Raw genomic sequence first — 19729 nt, forward strand, 5'->3', positions numbered from 1 at the left:
GTTTAGATGTTGACTAGACCTCTGAGTATATATGTCAAAGATCTGGCTCCTAGGGCATTGTGATACCTTCAGGAGTTAGATTCTAATAGGAGGTTCTAAGGTCACTGGGACATGTCCTTGACAAGGACTATAGTATCCTCTCTCCTTCCACTTCCCTCTTGTTTCTGGGGCCACAAAGGAAGCAACTTGCTCTGGTAAGCAGCTCCCAACATGACCATCCAGAATACAACCCCACCAGAGACCCAAAGCCATGGGTTCACACTACTGCAGGTGGAATTTCCTAAAGTAAACCCAAATAAATATCTCATCTATGAAATTTATCTTTCCCACCTACTTTATTATGATAGAAAACTCGCTAACATAGTAACATTTGTTATGAAAACATGAAAGGATACAGAAAAGTTGTTCAAAAAATTTTACAAAACACCATTGTGTCTAGATAGCTTACACAATTAGTCTTTTGCTATATTCTTCATATATGCTTCAATCCATCAGGATATACTACAAAATGAATTATCAATGGACTATCTAGCAAATGAAATCTGTAATTCTAAATCCTAGGTATTAAAAAAGCTGAAATCAGAATGATTACACTTAGAAGCCAGGTATGGCAGGAAAGTCAGTGAAAATTCATCTCTAAAATTACTAGCAAAAAGTAGAGAGAGAGTAATGATTCAAATGGTATAGCACAAGTGAGGTGAACACCAGTCCTTTATTTCAAGCCTAGGCACCCCCCAAACAAAACAAAAATAATGAAATCAAACCTAATCCTCGATAAGGGAGCCAAAAAAGTAACAAAAATAATGAAGTCGAACCTAATCTTCAATAAGGGAGCCAAAAAGAAAGATAGCCTCTTTAACAAATGGTGTTGGTAGAATTGGTTAAGCACCTGTAGAAAACAAAAGTTGGATCCTCATATGTCACCTTGCACCAGAATTAACTCCAAATGGATCAAAGCCCTTGTGGTAAAAGCAGATACTCTGAAAACTTTACAAGAAGGAATAGGAGAATCACTAGGTCTCCTTAGCACAGGTTCCTTAGCACAGGTTGAAACGTTCTTAATAAAGACCCAGAAACACAACAAATTAAAGAAAGTTAGTACAAATGGGACTGCATTAAACTGCAGAGCTTCTGTATGGCAAAGGACATAGCTAACAACTTAAGTAGAGAGCCCACAGAGTGGGAGAAGATCTTCACAAGCCATACAACAGACAAAGGCCTCATATCTAAAATATACCTAGAGCTCAAAACAATGGATACCTCAAAATCAAATCCTCAAAGAAACACCATCCCAATAAAAGGTGAGCTAAAGACTTAAAGAGACTTCTCTGAAGAGAAATTAAAATGGCCTATGGACACATGAAGAAATGCTCAAGACCTCTGGCCATAGAGAAAGGCAAATCAAAACGACTTTGAGATTCCACCTCACTCAAGTTAGAATGGCCATTAACAAGAAATCTAATAACAAGAGATGCTAGAGGGGATGTGGCCAGGAGGGATCACTACTACACTGTTGGTGGGATTGCAAACTTGTTCAACCATTATAGAAAGCAGTACGGCAGTTCCTCAAAAGACTAAACATATAGCGCCCCTATGACCCAGCAATTCCACTACTTGACATTTACCCAATGGTCCAGAAACAAGGACACACTAAAGCCACTAGCACAATGATGTTCATTGCAGCACTATTTACCATAGCTACAAAATGGAATCAATCCAGATGCCTATCAGTAGATGAATGGATCAAGAACATGTGGTACTTACACACAATGGAATTCTATGCTGCCATCAGAAAGAATGGCATCGCCACCTTCGTTAGGAAATGGAAATACTTGGAAAAAAATCATATTAAGTGAAGTAAGCCAGACCCAAAGGAACATAGGTGTTGTGCCCAGAGGAGGGGTCCCCCAAAGAAGACCACCGAGATCGAGGCGTCTGAAATGCAACAGCAAGGTTTTATTGCGGATACAAGCCAGGCAAGGAACTCTTTTGCAGGCACTCGACAGCGAGGCTGGGAGGAGTTCATAGTCAGGTTTTACACAGTCTATTTAAAGGCAAAAATCACAAACAGTTGCTAGGCAAGTTGGGGGGGTGGCATTCTACAGTTGTGAAAACCACAAACAACTGTTAATTATGGTCCAGAAGTTCCTTTCAGATAAAGTGACTTATTAACTGTTCTTTCCTGTTTACATATCCTCTGGGTTCGAAACTCCTATCTGAGTCAAGCTGGGTTTCTATTCCACCTACTGGAAGGGGAATAATTTTGAGTCTGGGGGTAATTATTTTTCATCCCTACAATAGGCTTCATGGTATCCCTGATTTATAATAATTAGTACACATCTAGGATTCTCTTAGCAGAGGATCACAATAGCTCAAAAGCTATGTACATATGGTCATATAGAATGAGATTAACAAAATGATCTCTAGGTTATAGAAACAAGAAATTTTTCTTTGTGATTGTTATTCTTAATGTACTATGTGAAGTTATTTCTATTCTCTTTTTTTCCACTTATGGTTAATATCATGTGGTTATTGCATCTGACTTTGTTACCTGGTTTACTGTATATACACTTATTTATTTGGCGAGGAGCAGGGAGAGTAGAAGAGGACAAAAACATGAGAAGGGGTCTCACAGTTGAGAAGTAATATGCCACTACCTGACGGATATAACTGTAACCCCTCCATATATTAGACTGACAATAAAATACAATTTAAAAAATAATGAAATCAATTGGTCAATTTTCTAAATTTATCATTTTCTAATTTATCTAATTATTCAATGATTATAATATAGTACCAGTACCATGTAAACAGGTTCTTTATAAGCAGAATGGATAACTTCATAATTAAGTACTTGTGTACTAGTCAAATTGCTTAAATAAAATTACTTTCCAGACTGAAAAACTAATGAAGATAAGAATATTTGTTTGCATGACAGGGAAAAATGAATGTGGAGGAGAAATTCTAGGTCAAATATTTTCATTGTGTAGATAAATGTTTACTATTGCCAAATATTTGAGAAAATTTAAACAGTATAAATGCAACCTGTCCAATGAAAAACTGGATAGAATGTAGTAAGTTAGCATAGTGGAGCTGAGAGAATTTAAAAATTGAAACAAGATAAGCTCAGGAAAATCTGTACCTTTTTCTGATTACTTCTATCCACTACTACCCAAATGTTCTCTGACTTATATTTCTTGAAATGTTTGCTTAAATCTGATCCAGTTAAAATAGTAAACTAACAATATTATAGTTTTTATGTTATTTTCTGCCTAGTTTGGTTTGACTTTGTTAGGAATAAGTGGGCCTCATCCATAGCTAGTTCAGAAGGTTAGTCTGTGCCCTAATGTAGAAAGTGGTCATTTATTGAGTAGATATTCAACAATTTTAATTTGTGATTAAGTAAATCTTTAACCACTTTTTTAAAACTTAAAACCACTTTGGAAACGTAAAAAGTTAAGTACATATTTGGTCACTTTAAAAAAAATAATTCAAAATAAATGTCTATTCTGGGCACAGTGGCTCATGACTGTAATCCTAGCTACTCAGGAGGCTGAGATCTGAGGATCACAGATCAAAGCCAGCCTGGGCACTAAAGAACAAGAGACTCTTATCTCCAATTAACCTCTAGAAAACTAGAAAACGGGGAATGGGGCTGTGGCTCAAGGGGTAAGGTGATAGATAGCCTAGAGCTGAAAAGCTCAGGGACAGCACCCAGGCCCAAAGTATAAACCCCATGATTGACAAAAATAAATAAATAAATAAATTTCTGTTCAAGAAATTTCCACTTTGGCTAAGATGTCTTCTCATCTGACCCAATTTAAAAATAACCAAAATACATGAAACAGTTCACAGAATTCATGACATACAACCATTCACAAAATGGTGACTACTGGCCAGTTGAAAGGCAGTGAGTGATTCTTAAGAGGTGTGAAATCAGTAGCAGGAATACCACTAACTTACTGCCTTGATATTTTGAGACAGGTACTTGGAGCCCTGTGGAAAGCCTGTATTGAGAAAATGGAGCCCAATACTCAGTGCTCACTGACATGGAGATTATCCAGGGCAATGCACTGGAAGGAAAGAGCCACACATGGAGAAAAATTTGAGCTCTGCAGAGTGCCCACATGAGTACTGAAGAGCATTGATCAGTGTATGCTTATTTGTGCTGGAGGCTGAAATTGCAATGTAAAGATCAGAGATTCTAATATACAGTATTGGCCCCACATATGAAAGCCTCATGTTTCCATAGGCATATATAAAAATGTGATCACACTAAGGACAATAATTAGTCCTAGATGAATCTGAACAAATCTTAAAGGCAAGACTCACAAGCATCAAACTATTTCTATATCTATTTCTATATCTTCGAGCAAAACTTAAGAAGATTTATAAAGAAACCAAAGTGTCCAATATCAAGCCAAGATTAATTCACACGGTGTGGCATTTAATTAAAAAATATCAGGTATGCAAAGCAAGAAAGACATATAAAGTAAAATAACCAATCAATTAAACCTAGAGCAGAATTAGCATAGTTAGCATTAAAAAGTAATTGGAACTATAGCTCCTGTCTTCAAAAAGTTAAGTAGATATTTAAAAGACCCAAATGGAAATTGTAAGAATGAAAGCTACATGTGAAATGAAAATTCCACCAGATAAGTTAACAGCAAATTGGAACAGTAAATTTGTGCACTTGAACATACAGCAATCAGAAACTCTGAGTTTAAGTACAGAGAGAATAGATAATCATAAGGAAAAAACACCACTGAGTTTGTGAGACAACTCCAAAATATGTGATTTGACAGAGGAGAGAGAGAAAGAGAGAACAGAAATAGTCTTTCCCTGTCTGATTTTAAACTATAAACCTATACAGCTAAGTAACTTGATGATTACTTCAAATGCAGAAGAAGACAAAAATGAAGGTAGGAACTAAGTGAATCTTTTGATAACCGGTAGTCACAGAAAAAAATAATTAAAATTAAAATTCGCAGGACATAAATAACATTAAAAAAATAAAAAATAAAATTAGCAGGACAGCAACACTTGCCCTTTACACAAGAAAAGAGAAGATGGGAGAGCAACCGTTTTAAGAGTCAAAAGTTTTCAAAAACCAGTCCATTTAGAGTGCATGCCTGGAAAACACAGCTCAATCTGTTGAGACAAAACACTTTTGTCACTGGGGTTCACTGGGAAGAGTTTTATGTCTAGTCTTTGTGCCCTGTGAGGAAGATGGAAGTAGAGGAGAGATACAGGCTTCTCAGAGGACAGTGAAGAGCCAGCCCTCTGGAGCTGTCCTTACCTGGGGCCCTGCGGGGCTCCTTTTGACTGACATCACCCGCAGACATCATGGACAGGCTGGGGGCGGGGCTGGCGTGCCAGGTGGGTGAGGGCTCAGTGCCAGTTAGGGGCAAAGGTCACCTGGTGGCCCAGCCTGGCGTTGAGCAGGGGGCCCACCCCCGGCCCCGCCCCCGCCCCGTCCCGAGGCCTCTGATTGGCTGCGCTCCCCGCCTCTAACGTTGCCATCTCCTGGGAAACGGTACCAGTACCCGGAGCGGAGCTGAGCAGACTGGTTTCATGGCAGCCCCAAAGGAAGCAGCTGTGGGGCCGTTAGTCGGGGCTGTGGTCCAGGGCACCAACTCCACTCGCTTTCTGGTGTTCAACTCCAAAACCGCCGAGCTCCTGAGTCACCATCAAGTGGAACTGACGCAAGAGTACCCCAAAGAAGGATGGGTGGAGCAAGACCCCAAGGAGATCCTGCAGTCCGTCTACGAGTGCATCGCCAGGACGTGTGAGAAGCTGGTGGAGGTCAACGTGGACATCGCCAACATCAAGGCCATCGGCGTCAGCAACCAGAGGGAGACCACGCTGGTGTGGGACAAGCTGTCGGGGGACCCCCTGTACAACGCCGTGGTGTGGCTGGACCTGCGGACGCAGTCCACCGTGGAGATCCTGAGCAAGAAGATCCCGGGCAACAACAACTTCGTCAAGTCCAAGACGGGCCTGCCCCTGAGCACCTACTTCAGCGCCGTGAAGCTGCGCTGGCTCCTGGACAACGTGACCAAAGTGCAGAAGGCGGTGGAGGAGGGCCGGGCGCTCTTCGGCACCATCGACTCGTGGCTCATCTGGAGCCTGACGGGCGGCGTCAACGGCGGCGTGCACTGCACCGACGTGACCAACGCCAGCCGCACCATGCTCTTCAACATCCACTCCCTGGAGTGGGACAAGGAGCTCTGTGACTTTTTCGAGATCCCCATGGATATCCTCCCCCAGGTCCGGAGTTCTTCGGAGGTGTACGGGCAGATGAAGACTGGGGTGCTGGAGGGGGTGCCCATCTCGGGGTGTCTCGGGGACCAGTCGGCCGCCTTAGTGGGACAGATGTGCTTCCAGGAGGGACAGGCCAAGAACACCTACGGCACCGGCTGCTTCTTACTGTGCAACACGGGTCGGAAGCGCGTGTTCTCCGAGCACGGCCTCCTCACCACGGTGGCTTACAAGCTGGGCAAGGACAAGCCCGTGTGTTACGCGCTGGAAGGTTCGGTCGCCATCGCCGGCGCTGTCATTCGCTGGCTGAGGGACAACCTGGAAATCGTAAGCACCTCGGATGAAATCGAGGACCTGGCTCGAGAAGCCGGGACCTCGTACGGCTGCTACTTCGTCCCGGCCTTCTCGGGGTTGTACGCCCCGTACTGGGAACCCAGCGCCCGGGGGATTATCTGTGGCCTCACCCAGTTCACCAATAAGTGTCACATCGCCTTCGCCGCCCTGGAAGCTGTGTGTTTCCAAACCCGAGAGATTCTGGAAGCCATGAACCGTGACTGTGGAATCCCGCTCAGTCATTTGCAGGTAGACGGAGGGATGACCAACAATAAAATCCTCATGCAACTGCAAGCAGATATTCTGCATATCCCGGTCATCAAGTCTGTGATGCCCGAGACCACGGCCCTGGGAGCCGCCATGGCCGCCGGGGCCGCAGAAGGTATCGACGTGTGGAGTCTGGAACCCGAGGATTTGTCGGCAGTCATGATGGAACGGTTTGAACCCCAGATCCAGGCCACGGAGAGTGAGATTCGTTATTGCACGTGGAAGAAGGCGGTGATGAAGTCAATGGGCTGGGTGACAGCTAAGTCTTCTGAAAGTGGGGATCCCAGTATCTTCTCCAGCCTGCCCCTGGGGTTTTTCATAGTGAGTAGCATGATAATGTTAATTGGAGCAAGACACCTCTCGGGGTTACTAGACTAATTCCAGCCACGGGTCCCCAGAGTGTGAGGTTTTAACGAAAGAAAACCAGCAACCCAACCTTGCAAAGTGATGATGCTGTGACAGACTGATTTTTGTTTATGAACCACTTGCTCCGTGACCCATGAGAACCTGTGGCTTGAAATAAAGAGAAAATACATAGGAAAACTGCAGCAATATCTGGTGTGGGTTTTTCTTTTCAACATTGGTAACTAAAATTTCCCTAACACTCCCTGTGAACCATAGAATATTCAGATTGTGTGTGTGTGTGTCTGTTGATATAAAAAGCTCTTCTAATTTCAGTAATATTTCTTACAGCTCAGATTTTTTTATTTGTCTTAGCTAGGTATACGTGAGGAAAATTGACAACGACAGAATAGAGCAATCAGCATTTTAAATCAGGAAGAAAATGACTATTCTAACAATATCATATGAAGTTCAAACGTATGTAAAAGAAAACGATGACAAAAATTTGGAAAATGACAGATAATATAAATATTACTTTGAATTATACTGCAAACATAAATACTGTACATTTTAATAGAATGATAGAATTAATCTACCAGTTAAATAGATTAAAAAACTATCAGAATATTCAATGGAAGAAGGAATAGACTTTAAAAAACAGAAAAGCTTAACAAAACATATCTAAAACTAACCATTACATAAAACAGGTTAAAATTACAGATAAAAGATATGTCAGGGCCGGGAGTTTGGCCTAGTGGTTAAAGTGCTTGCCTCGGCATGCATGAAGACCCGGGTTCGATTCCTCGGTACCACATACATAGAAAAAAGCCAGAAGTGGTGCTGAGGCTCAAGTGGTACAGCTCTAGCCTTGAGAAAGTCCAAGGACAGTGCTCAGGCCCTGAGCTCAAGCCCAGGACTAGCAAAAAAAAAAAAAAAATGTCAGGCTAAAATAATGAAAAGAAATCTTGAATGTCTGTACTATTAAAAGATGAATTTCATCCCAAATAATATTATCCATGGTAAGGCCATTTTGCAATGATAAAGATATAATTCATCAAAAGTTTGTTAACAGTAATACATATTTGTGCACTTAATTTATGTGCTTGTTATTTAAATACATAAGGAAAACCTGTTAGATATATAGATATATATACATACATACATATGTGCATACATAAAAACATACATACATGCATACATGCATATATACATATCAAGTCAGAGCAAGAAAATGTAGGAGAAGAGACCAGAATAGAGGAAATTTGAAAAAGAGATTATTTGGAAATGGGTGAAAATGAAATTCACAAATTAAAATTTGAGCCTTATTGTTAAAGCAGTACTTAGGGAGAAATTTAAAGTATAAAATGCCTGTATTCAGGCAAGGTCGATTTCAGAAAGTAGAAACCACAGTACGATCTTGGTGGAGAGGATTTCAAAATGCAAACAGCGTACTAAGGTACTAAAGAGATGACAAAAGAGATTCAAGCATGATACAGAAGAATCTAGGCCTCCAGAACCAAAGGAACAACACGGAAGAGGGGATACTAATCAGAATCCAAAATGAAGAAAGATCCTACAAAGTGTGGAACAATAATCAAATTTTCCTGACAATTGGGCTAAAACATTATTCATAAATAGATGTAACATAAAAAAATGCCTGTATTCAAAAAGAGAAAAATACCTAAAGCAATGGCCCCAACTTCCATCCTGAAAAGCTGAAAGAAGAATCAGGAAATAATTACAAGTCAGGAAGTATAATAATGAGAGCAGTAATCAGTGATATAAAGAATATAAAGCAGTAACATCTAGTGAACCAAACTTAGGTTCTAAAGAGCATCAAATTGACAATTGTTTAGCCAGAGTGTTCAAAAAGGAAAAACTGTCACTGTCAGGAATGAGAACAACATAGCAGGTCCAAAGGACATTAAAATGTAGCACTATTAGAAAAACATTATGAAACCAAGTTTGACAACACACAACCTGGAATGGCTCCTTATCACTTAAATTTCTATTTTAAAATCTCACAAAGAAAAACCCCAAATCCACATAGCTTCAATAGAGGCTTCTAAACACGTAAGACAAAAATAGCACAGTCTATAAAAACTAACAAAATTTAAAGGAAGAGAGTGTTTTCAAAGTCAGTGAAGCTGGCTTCCTAGCACTAAACTGATTTTAACACCAATTTAGAAAATCAAAAACTTCACAGTAAAAAAATCACTACAAAAAGCTATATCCTTTGTATAAAAAAATTCCAAACAAAACAGTAAAAATTATCTGTCAATATCTAGAAAGGCTAACCTATCATGATTGAGAAGAGAATGTAAAGATGGAAGAACAAACTAGTGTTAGAGAATCTGCCATGTACTTCAACATATTAACCAAGTGGGAAAGTAACTGCAATACCTACACATAATATTGGTAAAGATGTAGAAAGCATATTAGATATACCTCTCATACATATCTTGTGGAAATGTAAATGGTACCAATATTTTTTTAGAACAGTTTGACACTTTCGTGGAAAAAAGAGAGACATAAGACCCTATGTCTGTACAAAGACTTAGTCATGGCACTTCTTAAAGCCCCACTCCATTACAAACTCTACACCATTCAAACTGGGCTTAACAATGGTTCATGAGATAAACTATGACATACCCATTCAGTGTAATACTATTCAATAATGAAAAGAAATAAATTATGAATACTACAAAAATTTAAAAATAATTAAGCTACGATTAGCTAAAGAGCATATGCATAATGTATTACTCAGTTTTATAAAATTACAGAAAGTAAAAGCAATTGTACAGTGACAAAGTAAATGAATGGCTGCATAGTGGTAAGAAAGGAGATGTGGTGATAAAGGGACACAGAGAGAAATGGAGAGGACCTGTGGTGATGAGATCAAGAATGAAGGCATATGGTAATGAAAGGTAACCAACTGTTATCTAGGGAGTAGTATCTATTAACATGAAATAATTTTTGGAAAATAAGAAAATAAGATAGAAGACTAAGATCAACCTTAACTTACCACCTAGTTCTTGTTTTGGTTTTATGTTTTGTTTTATTTTTTGTATGGCATTGACAGGCATATGCTCTTTCATGTAAGCTGCAACCTCATCTTTTACAACCAAGTTTTAATCTGAAAAGAAAACAATGAATTCTATTTTTGTCAGTCCTTGGGCTTGAACTCAGGGCTTGGGCACTGTTCCTAAGCCTTTCAGTGTTCAAGTCTAGTGCTCTACCATTTGAGCCACAGCATCACTTCCATCTCTTTTTTTCTGTTTATGTGGTTTGAAGGAATTGAACTCAGGGATTATTGCATCCTAGGCAAGCACTCTGCCTCTAAGCCAAATTCCCAGCCAAATAAATAGTTTAGATGATATATATCAGTTAACTAACTTAGTATTTTGTCAACAAAGGAACAGACATGTAAGATCTTGGACTAGAACTCTGTGAATAATAATAGAACATAAATTATATATTTTCTTCATAGGTAAATTCTACAAGAAAAAAAGTACCTACCTATTAAAGGCTTACCATACTTGCAAAGATATTTTCACTTTCTAGGTAATATAAAGTTATGGGGTTGATTATAGGTTATTTATACTGTGTGTAATATATGCCATGAACGTAGGCTGTATCCAGCTCATCCACTAAAATACTCACAGAATGCTTGCAAAAAGGTTCCAATGTCAGGCTAGGAGTAAGGCCTAGGGATAGAGTGCTTGCCTAGCACGTATGAAGCCCTGGGTTCAATTCCTCAATGCCACATGCACAGGAAAAGCCAGAAATGGTGCCGTGGTTCAAGTGGAAGAGCACTAGCCTTCGGGAATAAAAGCCCAGGACAGTGCTCCGACTCTGAGTCCAAGCCTCAGGACTGGCAAAAAAAAAAAAAAAAGATTCCAATATTACAGGTAATAAAATTTACCTTTGAAGATTCAATTTTGTTAAATAAAAAGAGTGAATGTGGTAAGGAAGAAGGAAAGTTGGAGAAAAACATGGGAATGGTATCAATGTTCAAGAAGTAATGCACCCACTACTTGATGAAGGTAACTGTAACCTCTCTATACATCACCCCAATAATAAAATACAATTTTTAAAAATGAATGTATATATCAAAATGAATCAAGATAATCACTGTATGTGCAGTTTATTAATTTAATTTCACCTCAAAAGATTTATTTTTAAAATGACCTCAAAACTCTGAATAAATATAGCCAAAATTTTCCCAAGTAGTTGCTCTTTGGCTTCCCTTCTTATGTAAACCGATGGGTACCCACTGATGCTAGTTGTCTGGCACAGGGAATGCCAGTTCCTATCTCTAGCAGGTCTCAAAGCTGTATTTAAAGTCATTAAGCTAGAGATATATCTAGATACTAGACATGATGATGTCCAGTGTCATTTAAAACAAATTAATTTCCCATTTCATTTATTTGGTCATAATTCTCATCTGGGATCTATTGCACACGACCTTATGAAGAGTCAGAAAACCAATACCCGGAAAATGAGGCCAAATGTCCTCAAACTCAGAATCTCAATCTCATTTCTCTCAGTGATTATCACTTTTTAAAAATAATACCTTTGCCTGCATCTCATTTTTTTTCAATGTAATGCACTCAATATTGGTAAATTACACTACTTTGCCCCAAGGCTGAATATCAAAGTCTGTATGTTCTATTATGAAATTAGCTAATTAATAATCTACACTAAGAAGAAGTACATGGTTAGATTATTTAGATGGTGTCTTATTGCATGCATCTTATGGAAGAGTGGGTCATTTAGAGGCAGAAATATGTTGGGAGGGAGGAGCATGAGCTGGGTGGTTCTTAGCAGGAGAATGGTAAGTACCTAATTCTGATGCCTTTTTCCAAGGACACTTTGTATACATCACTGCAAGTGAGTCCTGCCTGAGAGAAAGAGATGAACAAAGATAAAGAGAGGGCGATAGAAAGACAAAGAGAAAGAAAATGAAGACCAGGAAAGGAAAGAAAATAAATGTTAAGTGAATCCAAAGAGAAACAAGATGCACTATTAAATCTAATTTAAAGACACTCCATGCCAATATCATGTAACTCTGGAAATGTACATAGACCAGGTATATCGGACTTTGGAAAGAAATTTTCTCTCCTTCTACCTTCTTTGTGTGCGTGTGTGTGTACCCATCCTGGACTTGAACTCAGAGCTTGGGTTGCTGTTCCTGAACATTTTTGCTCAAAGCCGGCATTCTACCACTTGAGCCACAGCTCCACGTTGAGCTGTTTTAGTGCTTAATTTGAGATAAATGTCTCATGTACTCTTGGAGTCTCACAGACCCTGCTGGAGCTAGCTTTGAACCTTGATTCTTACATCTTAACTTAGCTAGGGTTATAAGTATGAGTCACCAGAGCCTGAACCCTCCCACTATTTTAAGAGTTAAGAATTATTAGCTGTGCTTGATGTCTGGTTTTTCTATTAGTATATTGATAGACACACTTATACTCTCCCAAGGAAACTGTTGGTTCACTCAGCAATGAATGAATCTAAATATGACATTCAAATAAACTCCATTTAGGTGGAGCATTATGCACCAGCCCTCTGACTATGAGAAGATTTGTTTCTATGCCTATTAACAAAATCATATAAACTGATAAAAATCCCCTATGGTAATCTTCCAGCAAATAGAGTACATAACATCTCACTCGTCACCTACTTTGACCTCCTACTGGAATGATGGCTTTGTACTCTCTTCTGATTGTCTCAATCAAAACAAATGAATATATTTAATAACCTTAATATTTACATATCCCCATAGTTCCCATCAACACAGCCTTTATAGCTCAATTTAGTAGAACCTGAAGAAATTGTGTGTGATGTTTGTCCTCGCTGTGTTTAGCATATATTACAGTTCATTATCATGTCAACACTCCACAGATTTATTTCCTGCAGAAAAAGAAATGGAAAGAAGGCCTTCACCCTGGTAGGAAAAAATATTAGAAGCCAATAAGATTGTGTTAGTCATCTGATATTAAACCACATGAAATTCAGTTCATAGTAAACAATCAACAAATTCATGTTCTAGTCAGCTCTCAGGGAATACTTTCTCAATTATGGAAAATCTGTTTAGAAAACAATTACAAAGCAAAACAATAGTAAATGTATATTGTATGTCTGTACATCAAAGAACATCAAAGAAAATGGGGGACAACATCTCATTTAAACTATATGAATGGCTACAACCTAGGACAACGCTGCCTTTTCTAGATTTTCTATGAACTGAAGGAAGCATTCTTCTCACATTGCCCTGTTTCCACCTCAATATGGCTTCAATAAACTAATCAGAGCAGGGCCAAGTAGAAGTCTTTATGAAGGAAGCTTTAATCAGTCAGTGTCTTTCTCTCACCCAAGAAAATAATATTCTGTCTCAAGTCTATTCTCTGATGCAACTGGTCACTTTTTCCCAACTCTGTTTTATAAGGTAATGATTCTCATGGAACCTATAATTACTTACATAAAATTTATATTATCAGCCAAGAACAGTGGCTCATACCTAGAGTCCTCGCTATCAGGAAGATCAAAATTCAATGCCAGCTTGAATAAAGTGTGAGATCCATCCTTCATCTCTGAACAAGCAAGCCAGGCATTCTGACTTGTCTATGTGAGAAGCAGTTTACTCTAAACAAAACTATGGGGGCCCTATCCAGAAAGGAAATTAAAGTACAGAGACCTGAGGATGGAGGACATTGCATTAATGGTAAAATACTGCCTAGTAATAAGAGATTCTGAATTCAAACCCCAGTACTATTCCATTGGTTCACTAGGTAATCTTAGCTACCGAGGAGGCTGAGATCTGTGGATTGTGGTTCAAAGCCAGCCATGAGAGTCCAAGAAAGTCAAGAAAGTCCATGAGATACTTATCTCTAAATAACCACCAAAAAGCTGCAAATGGTGCTGTGGCATTATCCTTGAGTCCAAAAATTCTGCAACACTAATCAAAGTTCAGCAAAACAAAACACCATGAAACTGGAACTTGAAAGGGGTGGGGATAAGATCAAAGGGAAAAAAGTAGACTGAACAAAGAAGAAAAGATGGGAAAATGAAAACAGGAATCCAACGTATATCTCACAAATTAAGAAAAGTGAGGGAAGGGTGAGCAAACACATGAAAATTCTGAAAGAGGTGACATTGATCAAAACATATCATATTCATAAACCGCTTCATTAAATAGTAACTCCTTTGTCAACTTCATAATAAAGTAAGAAAAAAAAGCTCAGAACTGGCGCGCGCACACACACACACACACACACACACACACACACACACACACCTCTAATACTAGTCCCCCTAAAGCTTAATGTTTTCAGAACAAATGTTCTCAAAACCCCAAGACTACTTTCACAATGTAAGGAAAGCTAGTAGAGTACAGCAGAAAAAAGTTATCTACTACAGTATCTTCCAATATACCAAAGCACTTATTATAAATCAATGTTAGGAAAAATTACAATATAAGATTTGATCTCACTGTTCTTGGACTCAGACTATGCTTGGATATTTTATAAGAAGTAAAGGTTTAAAAAACTGTCAGTGAAATTTATTTGTAACACTTAGATTTATATATTGACCAGTGAGCAATTTGGAGCACATTCACATACTTACCATAAGTAGGTATGATTTTATTGAAAAATAAACTTGATACAATCTAGTAAATTATAATGAAATAATTTTGTATCCTACAATGATTTTTCTCTTTACAAAAATGCTATGTAAAAATATTTACAAATTCTATAGGGAGTCATTTCCTTAGTAACAAAATATAGAAATTTGTGGATGAATGCTAGGTCCGTCAGATTTTTCTAGACACAAATACTGCTTACTTCTATAATATAGGATTTGCTTACATTCATTGCAAGGAGATGTATCCATTTCTTCCTCCTGCTCTTCTTCCTCCTCTACTTTCTTTTCCTCTTCCTGCTCTTCTTCCTCTTCTTACCTTCTCCTTCTGCCCATCTTCCTCCTCCTCCTCTTCCTCTTCTTGGTCTCTGTCGTTTCCCTGAAATAAATCTACCAAGTCCTATCATACGGTATTTACAAGTTTTATGGAAAAACAACAAAGGGGGGGCAATTTGTTTAATTTCCTGCAGATGAATATGTGGTAAAAAGTGGCCTTGGCAATGGGTACTAGCTGCCCACTGGGACCAAGAAGCCATGTGCTAAAGATTTGCCTTGATCCACAGAGAAGAATGACATTCATTGCAATTGTATCAAAAACAAATTGTGTACCAAATGTTTGCCTCACTAAGTACTTGGAAAATCATTTATGCATCTTTCATTCATGTCAATCACTGCTTCTATGATTTAGCTCTAACCACTGTTCAATACTCCAGATCACTGCATATATTCTCCCCTTCCTTGTTTCTGAGAATTCGGTGCATGTCTATCATCTTATGTCAGCCCTCACACTTGATGTAAGGGTCATGCAGTGCCTACAAAGAAGAGGAAGATGAACATCGAGGATATAAATATTTTTCTAAAATATTTTCTACAGGATTGATGGTGTCTAATTTTTTGACATGCAATTGCAAGCATTTGAGTTATCGGATATTCAGTTTTCAAATGTGGTTACTCGCTTCCAGCTACATGGAGTTAATCTAAGATTTAGGAGGAGAAAATGTTGAATTTTAAATATAAACCTCACAAAGTTTTCTTATACATTAAGATAATTTGTTGGCTTCTATCTTAAAGACTTAGAAGCTGAAACTAAGTGCCAATTATTCATACCTATAATCACAGCTACTCTGAATGCTTCTAGAAGATCTCAGTTTAAATCTAGCCTGAGGAAAAAAAAATCCAAGATACAATCCAACTCCATTTAACCAGGAAAAAAAAAGTGGTTTGGAGGTGTAGATCGAGTGGTTAGAGTACTAGCTGAGAGGAAGCAAGCTGAATTGAGGACAAGCCCAAGTAACAGCAAAGAAAACAAAGATATTTAGAACCTAGTATTTCAAAAGAGGCTGCAGTTCAAGTTCTGAGGGATCATTTGTGTCCGGGAAAGCTGGTACCAAGATCTTCCTTGAAGATTTCAACAAAAGTAGAATTTATTTTCCTTAAGCTCAGATTTTGACCTATTTAGAAATATAGTGCTAATTACACAAGGAATTTCCTTTCCTTAATAATCAACTGTTTCAGGTCCAGGAGAAAGAGGTTCTTTAGAAACAACCATCCCATTATAACATAGACCAAAGACTTAAAGAGAGTCTTCTCTGAAGAAGAAATAAGAATGGCCTATAGACACATGAAGAAATGCTCGACATCTCTGTCCATAAAAGAAATGCAAATCAAAACAACTCTAAATTTCCACCTCACTCCAGTTAGAATGGCCAGGATCAAGAAATCTAATAGCAACAGATGCTGGCAAGGATGTGGCCAGGAGGGATCACTATTACACTGTTGGTGGGAGTGCAAACTCTTTCAATCACTACGGAAAGCAGTATGGAAGTTCCTCAAAAGACTAAACATAAAGTTCCCCTATGACCCAGCAATTCCACTACTTGGCATTTACCCAATGGTCCAGAAACAAGGGCATACTAAATCACTAGCACAACGATGTTCGTTGCAGCACTATTTACCATAGCAAAGATATGGAACCAACCCAAATGCCCTTCAATTGATGAGTGGATCAACAAGATGTGGTATTTATACACAATGGAATTCTATACTGCCATCAGAACGAATGACATCGATCCATTTGTTAGGAAATGGAAAGACTTAGGAAAAATCACATTAAGTGAAGTAAGCTAGACTCTAAGGAACATAAGCTCAATGGTTTCCCTCATTTGTCATAATCAGTAGAAACCTTGGGCTCTCCTAGCAGAGATTTACAATAGAGTAAAACCTAGATACATGAAACCATATATAGAATGAGGCTAAATGAAAGGACCTCCTGGATATAGAAACAAAAGCCATATAATGAGTGATTGTTGTCCTTAATGTACTATGTTACCTCTCCTCTCTTTTGCTATCCCTTGGTTATCTCATATTGTTACAGTATTTCACCTTGTTATCTGATATATTTTATATATGCATATTTGGTTATTTGAAATAGGATAGGGAAGGAGGTAAAACAAGATGAGGGGTGGGGATGGGGGAGGGAAATGGGGACCAAGACATGAGAAAGGGTATCAATGTTTGTGAAGTAATGCACCTTCTATGTGGTGAATATAATGTAACTCTCCTATTAATTACATTAAAAATATATGGGGAAAAAAGAGGTTCTTTAGGACATTGGAATTTAAAATCTCTTCGGTTTCTTCCCCATCAGGAGCTTTCTTTTAGGTTAGTCCACTGTTCGCTGCTGGGAAGATCCTTTTTACTTTACTTTTTGTTGTTTTTTGTTTGTTTTTGCCAGTCCTGGGCTTGAGCTCAGGGCCTGAGCATTGTCCTTGGGTTTTCTTTAAGGCTAGAGCTTTACCTCTTGAGCCACAACACCACTTCTGGATTTTTCTATGTATGTGGTACTGAAAAATCAAACCCAGATCTTCTTGAATGCTAGGCAAGTACTCTTACCACTAGGCCTACTCCTGGCTCCTTATTATATGTGTTTATTGTTATTATAAAGGCGATGTATACAGGAGTTACTCTTGCATAAGTCAGATAAAAAATACATTTCTTTTTGAACAATGTCACCCCTTTTTTCCTCTCTTCCAGATTTTCCCTCTTGTCCCTACGCATAAGTGTTACATTTGATGTTTTTTTGGGGGGGGAGGGTCATGGGGTTTGAACTCTAAGCCTGGACACTATCCCTGGACCCTCAGCTTAAGATTCCCACTCTACCCCTTGAGCCACAGCCCCACTTCCCATTTTCTAGAGATTAATTGGAAATAAAAGTCTCAGGTTCTTTAGTGCCTGGGCTGGCTTTGAACTGCAATCCTCCATTATCAGTCTCCTGAGTGGCTAGGATTATAGGCATGAGCCACCTCGTGAGGCTAGTTCATTTTCAAAATAGTGCCTATTGATTATCATAGCTCTATTACTTTACACTTTGTCCCTCCATTTCTGTGTCCCTCTTTGCCCTCCCAAAGGCAGATAAATGAACAAACAAGACAAAATGAAAATAAAGACAGCAACAAAACCCTCTTATTGCTATTTCCTGGAGTTCACTTGGATAAATATTATTTTATTATTTATTTATTTATGTTAAACATTCAGTGTGTTTACTTGTAGATTTACAGGCACATTCTAGTTACCACAAATGAGGAAAAACATGCAATCTACATTTCTTTGTGTTTGGCTTATTTTGCTTAGCATAATTTTTCCAAGTCTTTCCATTTCTGTAGAAATGGTACAATATCATTCTTTTTTTAATCAGTCCTGGGCTTAGGCTAAGCCCAGGATGAGCACTCTCCTTGGATTTTCTCAAGGATAGAGCTCTACCACTTGAGCCACAGCACCACTCTGGCTTTTTAGTATGGATGTGGTACCAAGGAATGGAACCTGGGTCTTTGTGCATGCTAGGCAAGCACTCTACCACCAGGCCAAACTCCAAGTCCACAAACAGTACATCATTCTTTCTGAGTTATGAGAAGAATTCCATTGTGTATGCATACCATATTTTCTAGACTCATTTCTCCACTGAGAGCATATGTCTTTATTCCATATCTTAGATGTGGTAAACCGAAGTTCAGTGAGTATGCCTGTGCTGGTAGCTTTTGTATGCCCTTTTTTGTATTCTACTGGACAAATACTAAGGTTTATCCAAAGATGTGAAGGACCACTATTGGTAAAACCTTGAAAATTTGAAGAAAAAAGAAAGAAATTAAGCCAGATGTGGTGGCTCATTCCTGTAATCCTAGCTACTCAGGAGGCTGAGGTCTGAGGATCAAGGTTCAAAGCTAGCTTGGCACAAAAGGACCTGAGACTCTTATCTCCAATTAACCTCTAGAAAATGGGAAGTGGGGCTTGAGTCCAGGGTAGACTGGTAGCCTTGAGCTGAAGAGCTCAGGGACAACGCCCAGCTGAGTTTAAGCTCCATGACCCACAAAAGAAAGAAAGAAAGAAAGAAAGAAAGAAAGAAAGAAAGAAAAGAAAGAAAGAAAGAAAGAAATTTAAAGGAGATTTTAGGAACTGTAAAAAACCTTCCATGAACCTGAATTGAAAGAATTAACATCATGAAAAAGGCAATTTACAAATTCAATGTAATATTGATCAATATTACAACAATATTCTTCAATGATACAGTAAAGGCAATCCAAAAATTTATATAGAAAAATCAAGACCCAGGATATCATAAAAAATCCTTGGCAAGAAGGACAGTGTTGGAGGAATAGCAATAACAAACTTCAAACTGTATTGCAAAGCCATAGTAGTAAAAAACAGCTTGTTACTAGCACAGGAATTGGCCTAAAAACCAATGAAACAGAATAGAAGACCCAGAAATAAGCCCACAAACACATCCACCTAATATTTAATAAGGAAGCCCAAAACACAGGATGGACGAAAGACAGCCTCCTCAACAAATGGTGCTAGTAAAATTACCTATCTACATGCAGGAAACTGA

The 19729-nt window shown here is 38.6% G+C and overlaps 2 protein-coding genes across 7 annotated transcripts in view; one reads left to right on the forward strand and one right to left on the reverse strand.

The window, feature by feature from the left end:
* The window catches only part of LOC150055549 (uncharacterized), a 153205-nt gene extending 147828 nt beyond the window's left edge, over positions 1–5377 (reverse strand). For all 6 annotated transcript variants that reach the window (XM_090344007.1, XM_090344006.1, XM_090344010.1 and 3 more), the window contains exon 1: positions 5300–5377. In XM_090344007.1, the coding sequence (XP_090200133.1) occupies positions 5300–5332 (33 nt within the window). In that variant the 5' untranslated portion in view covers positions 5333–5377. The remainder of the gene's footprint in view (positions 1–5299) is intronic.
* Positions 5378–5516: 139 nt separating this feature from the next.
* Positions 5517–7411, forward strand: Gk2 (glycerol kinase 2). Its single transcript, XM_090343361.1, has one exon. The coding sequence runs from the start codon at positions 5575–5577 to the stop codon at positions 7237–7239; it is 1665 nt and encodes a 554-aa protein (XP_090199487.1). The 5' UTR covers positions 5517–5574; the 3' UTR covers positions 7240–7411.
* The last annotated feature ends 12318 nt before the right edge of the window (positions 7412–19729 follow it).

Source organism: Megascapheus bottae, chromosome 13 (genome assembly GCF_031878675.1).
Source record: "Megascapheus bottae isolate mThoBot1 chromosome 13, mThoBot2.hap1, whole genome shotgun sequence".
Lineage (NCBI taxonomy): Eukaryota > Metazoa > Chordata > Mammalia > Rodentia > Geomyidae > Megascapheus > Megascapheus bottae.

What these genes read in the sequence shown, in the direction of transcription:
- Gk2 (XM_090343361.1), top strand. Translation starts at nt 5,575, where the DNA reads ATGGCAGCCCCAAAGGAAGCAGCTGTGGGGCCGTTAGTCGGGGCTGTG.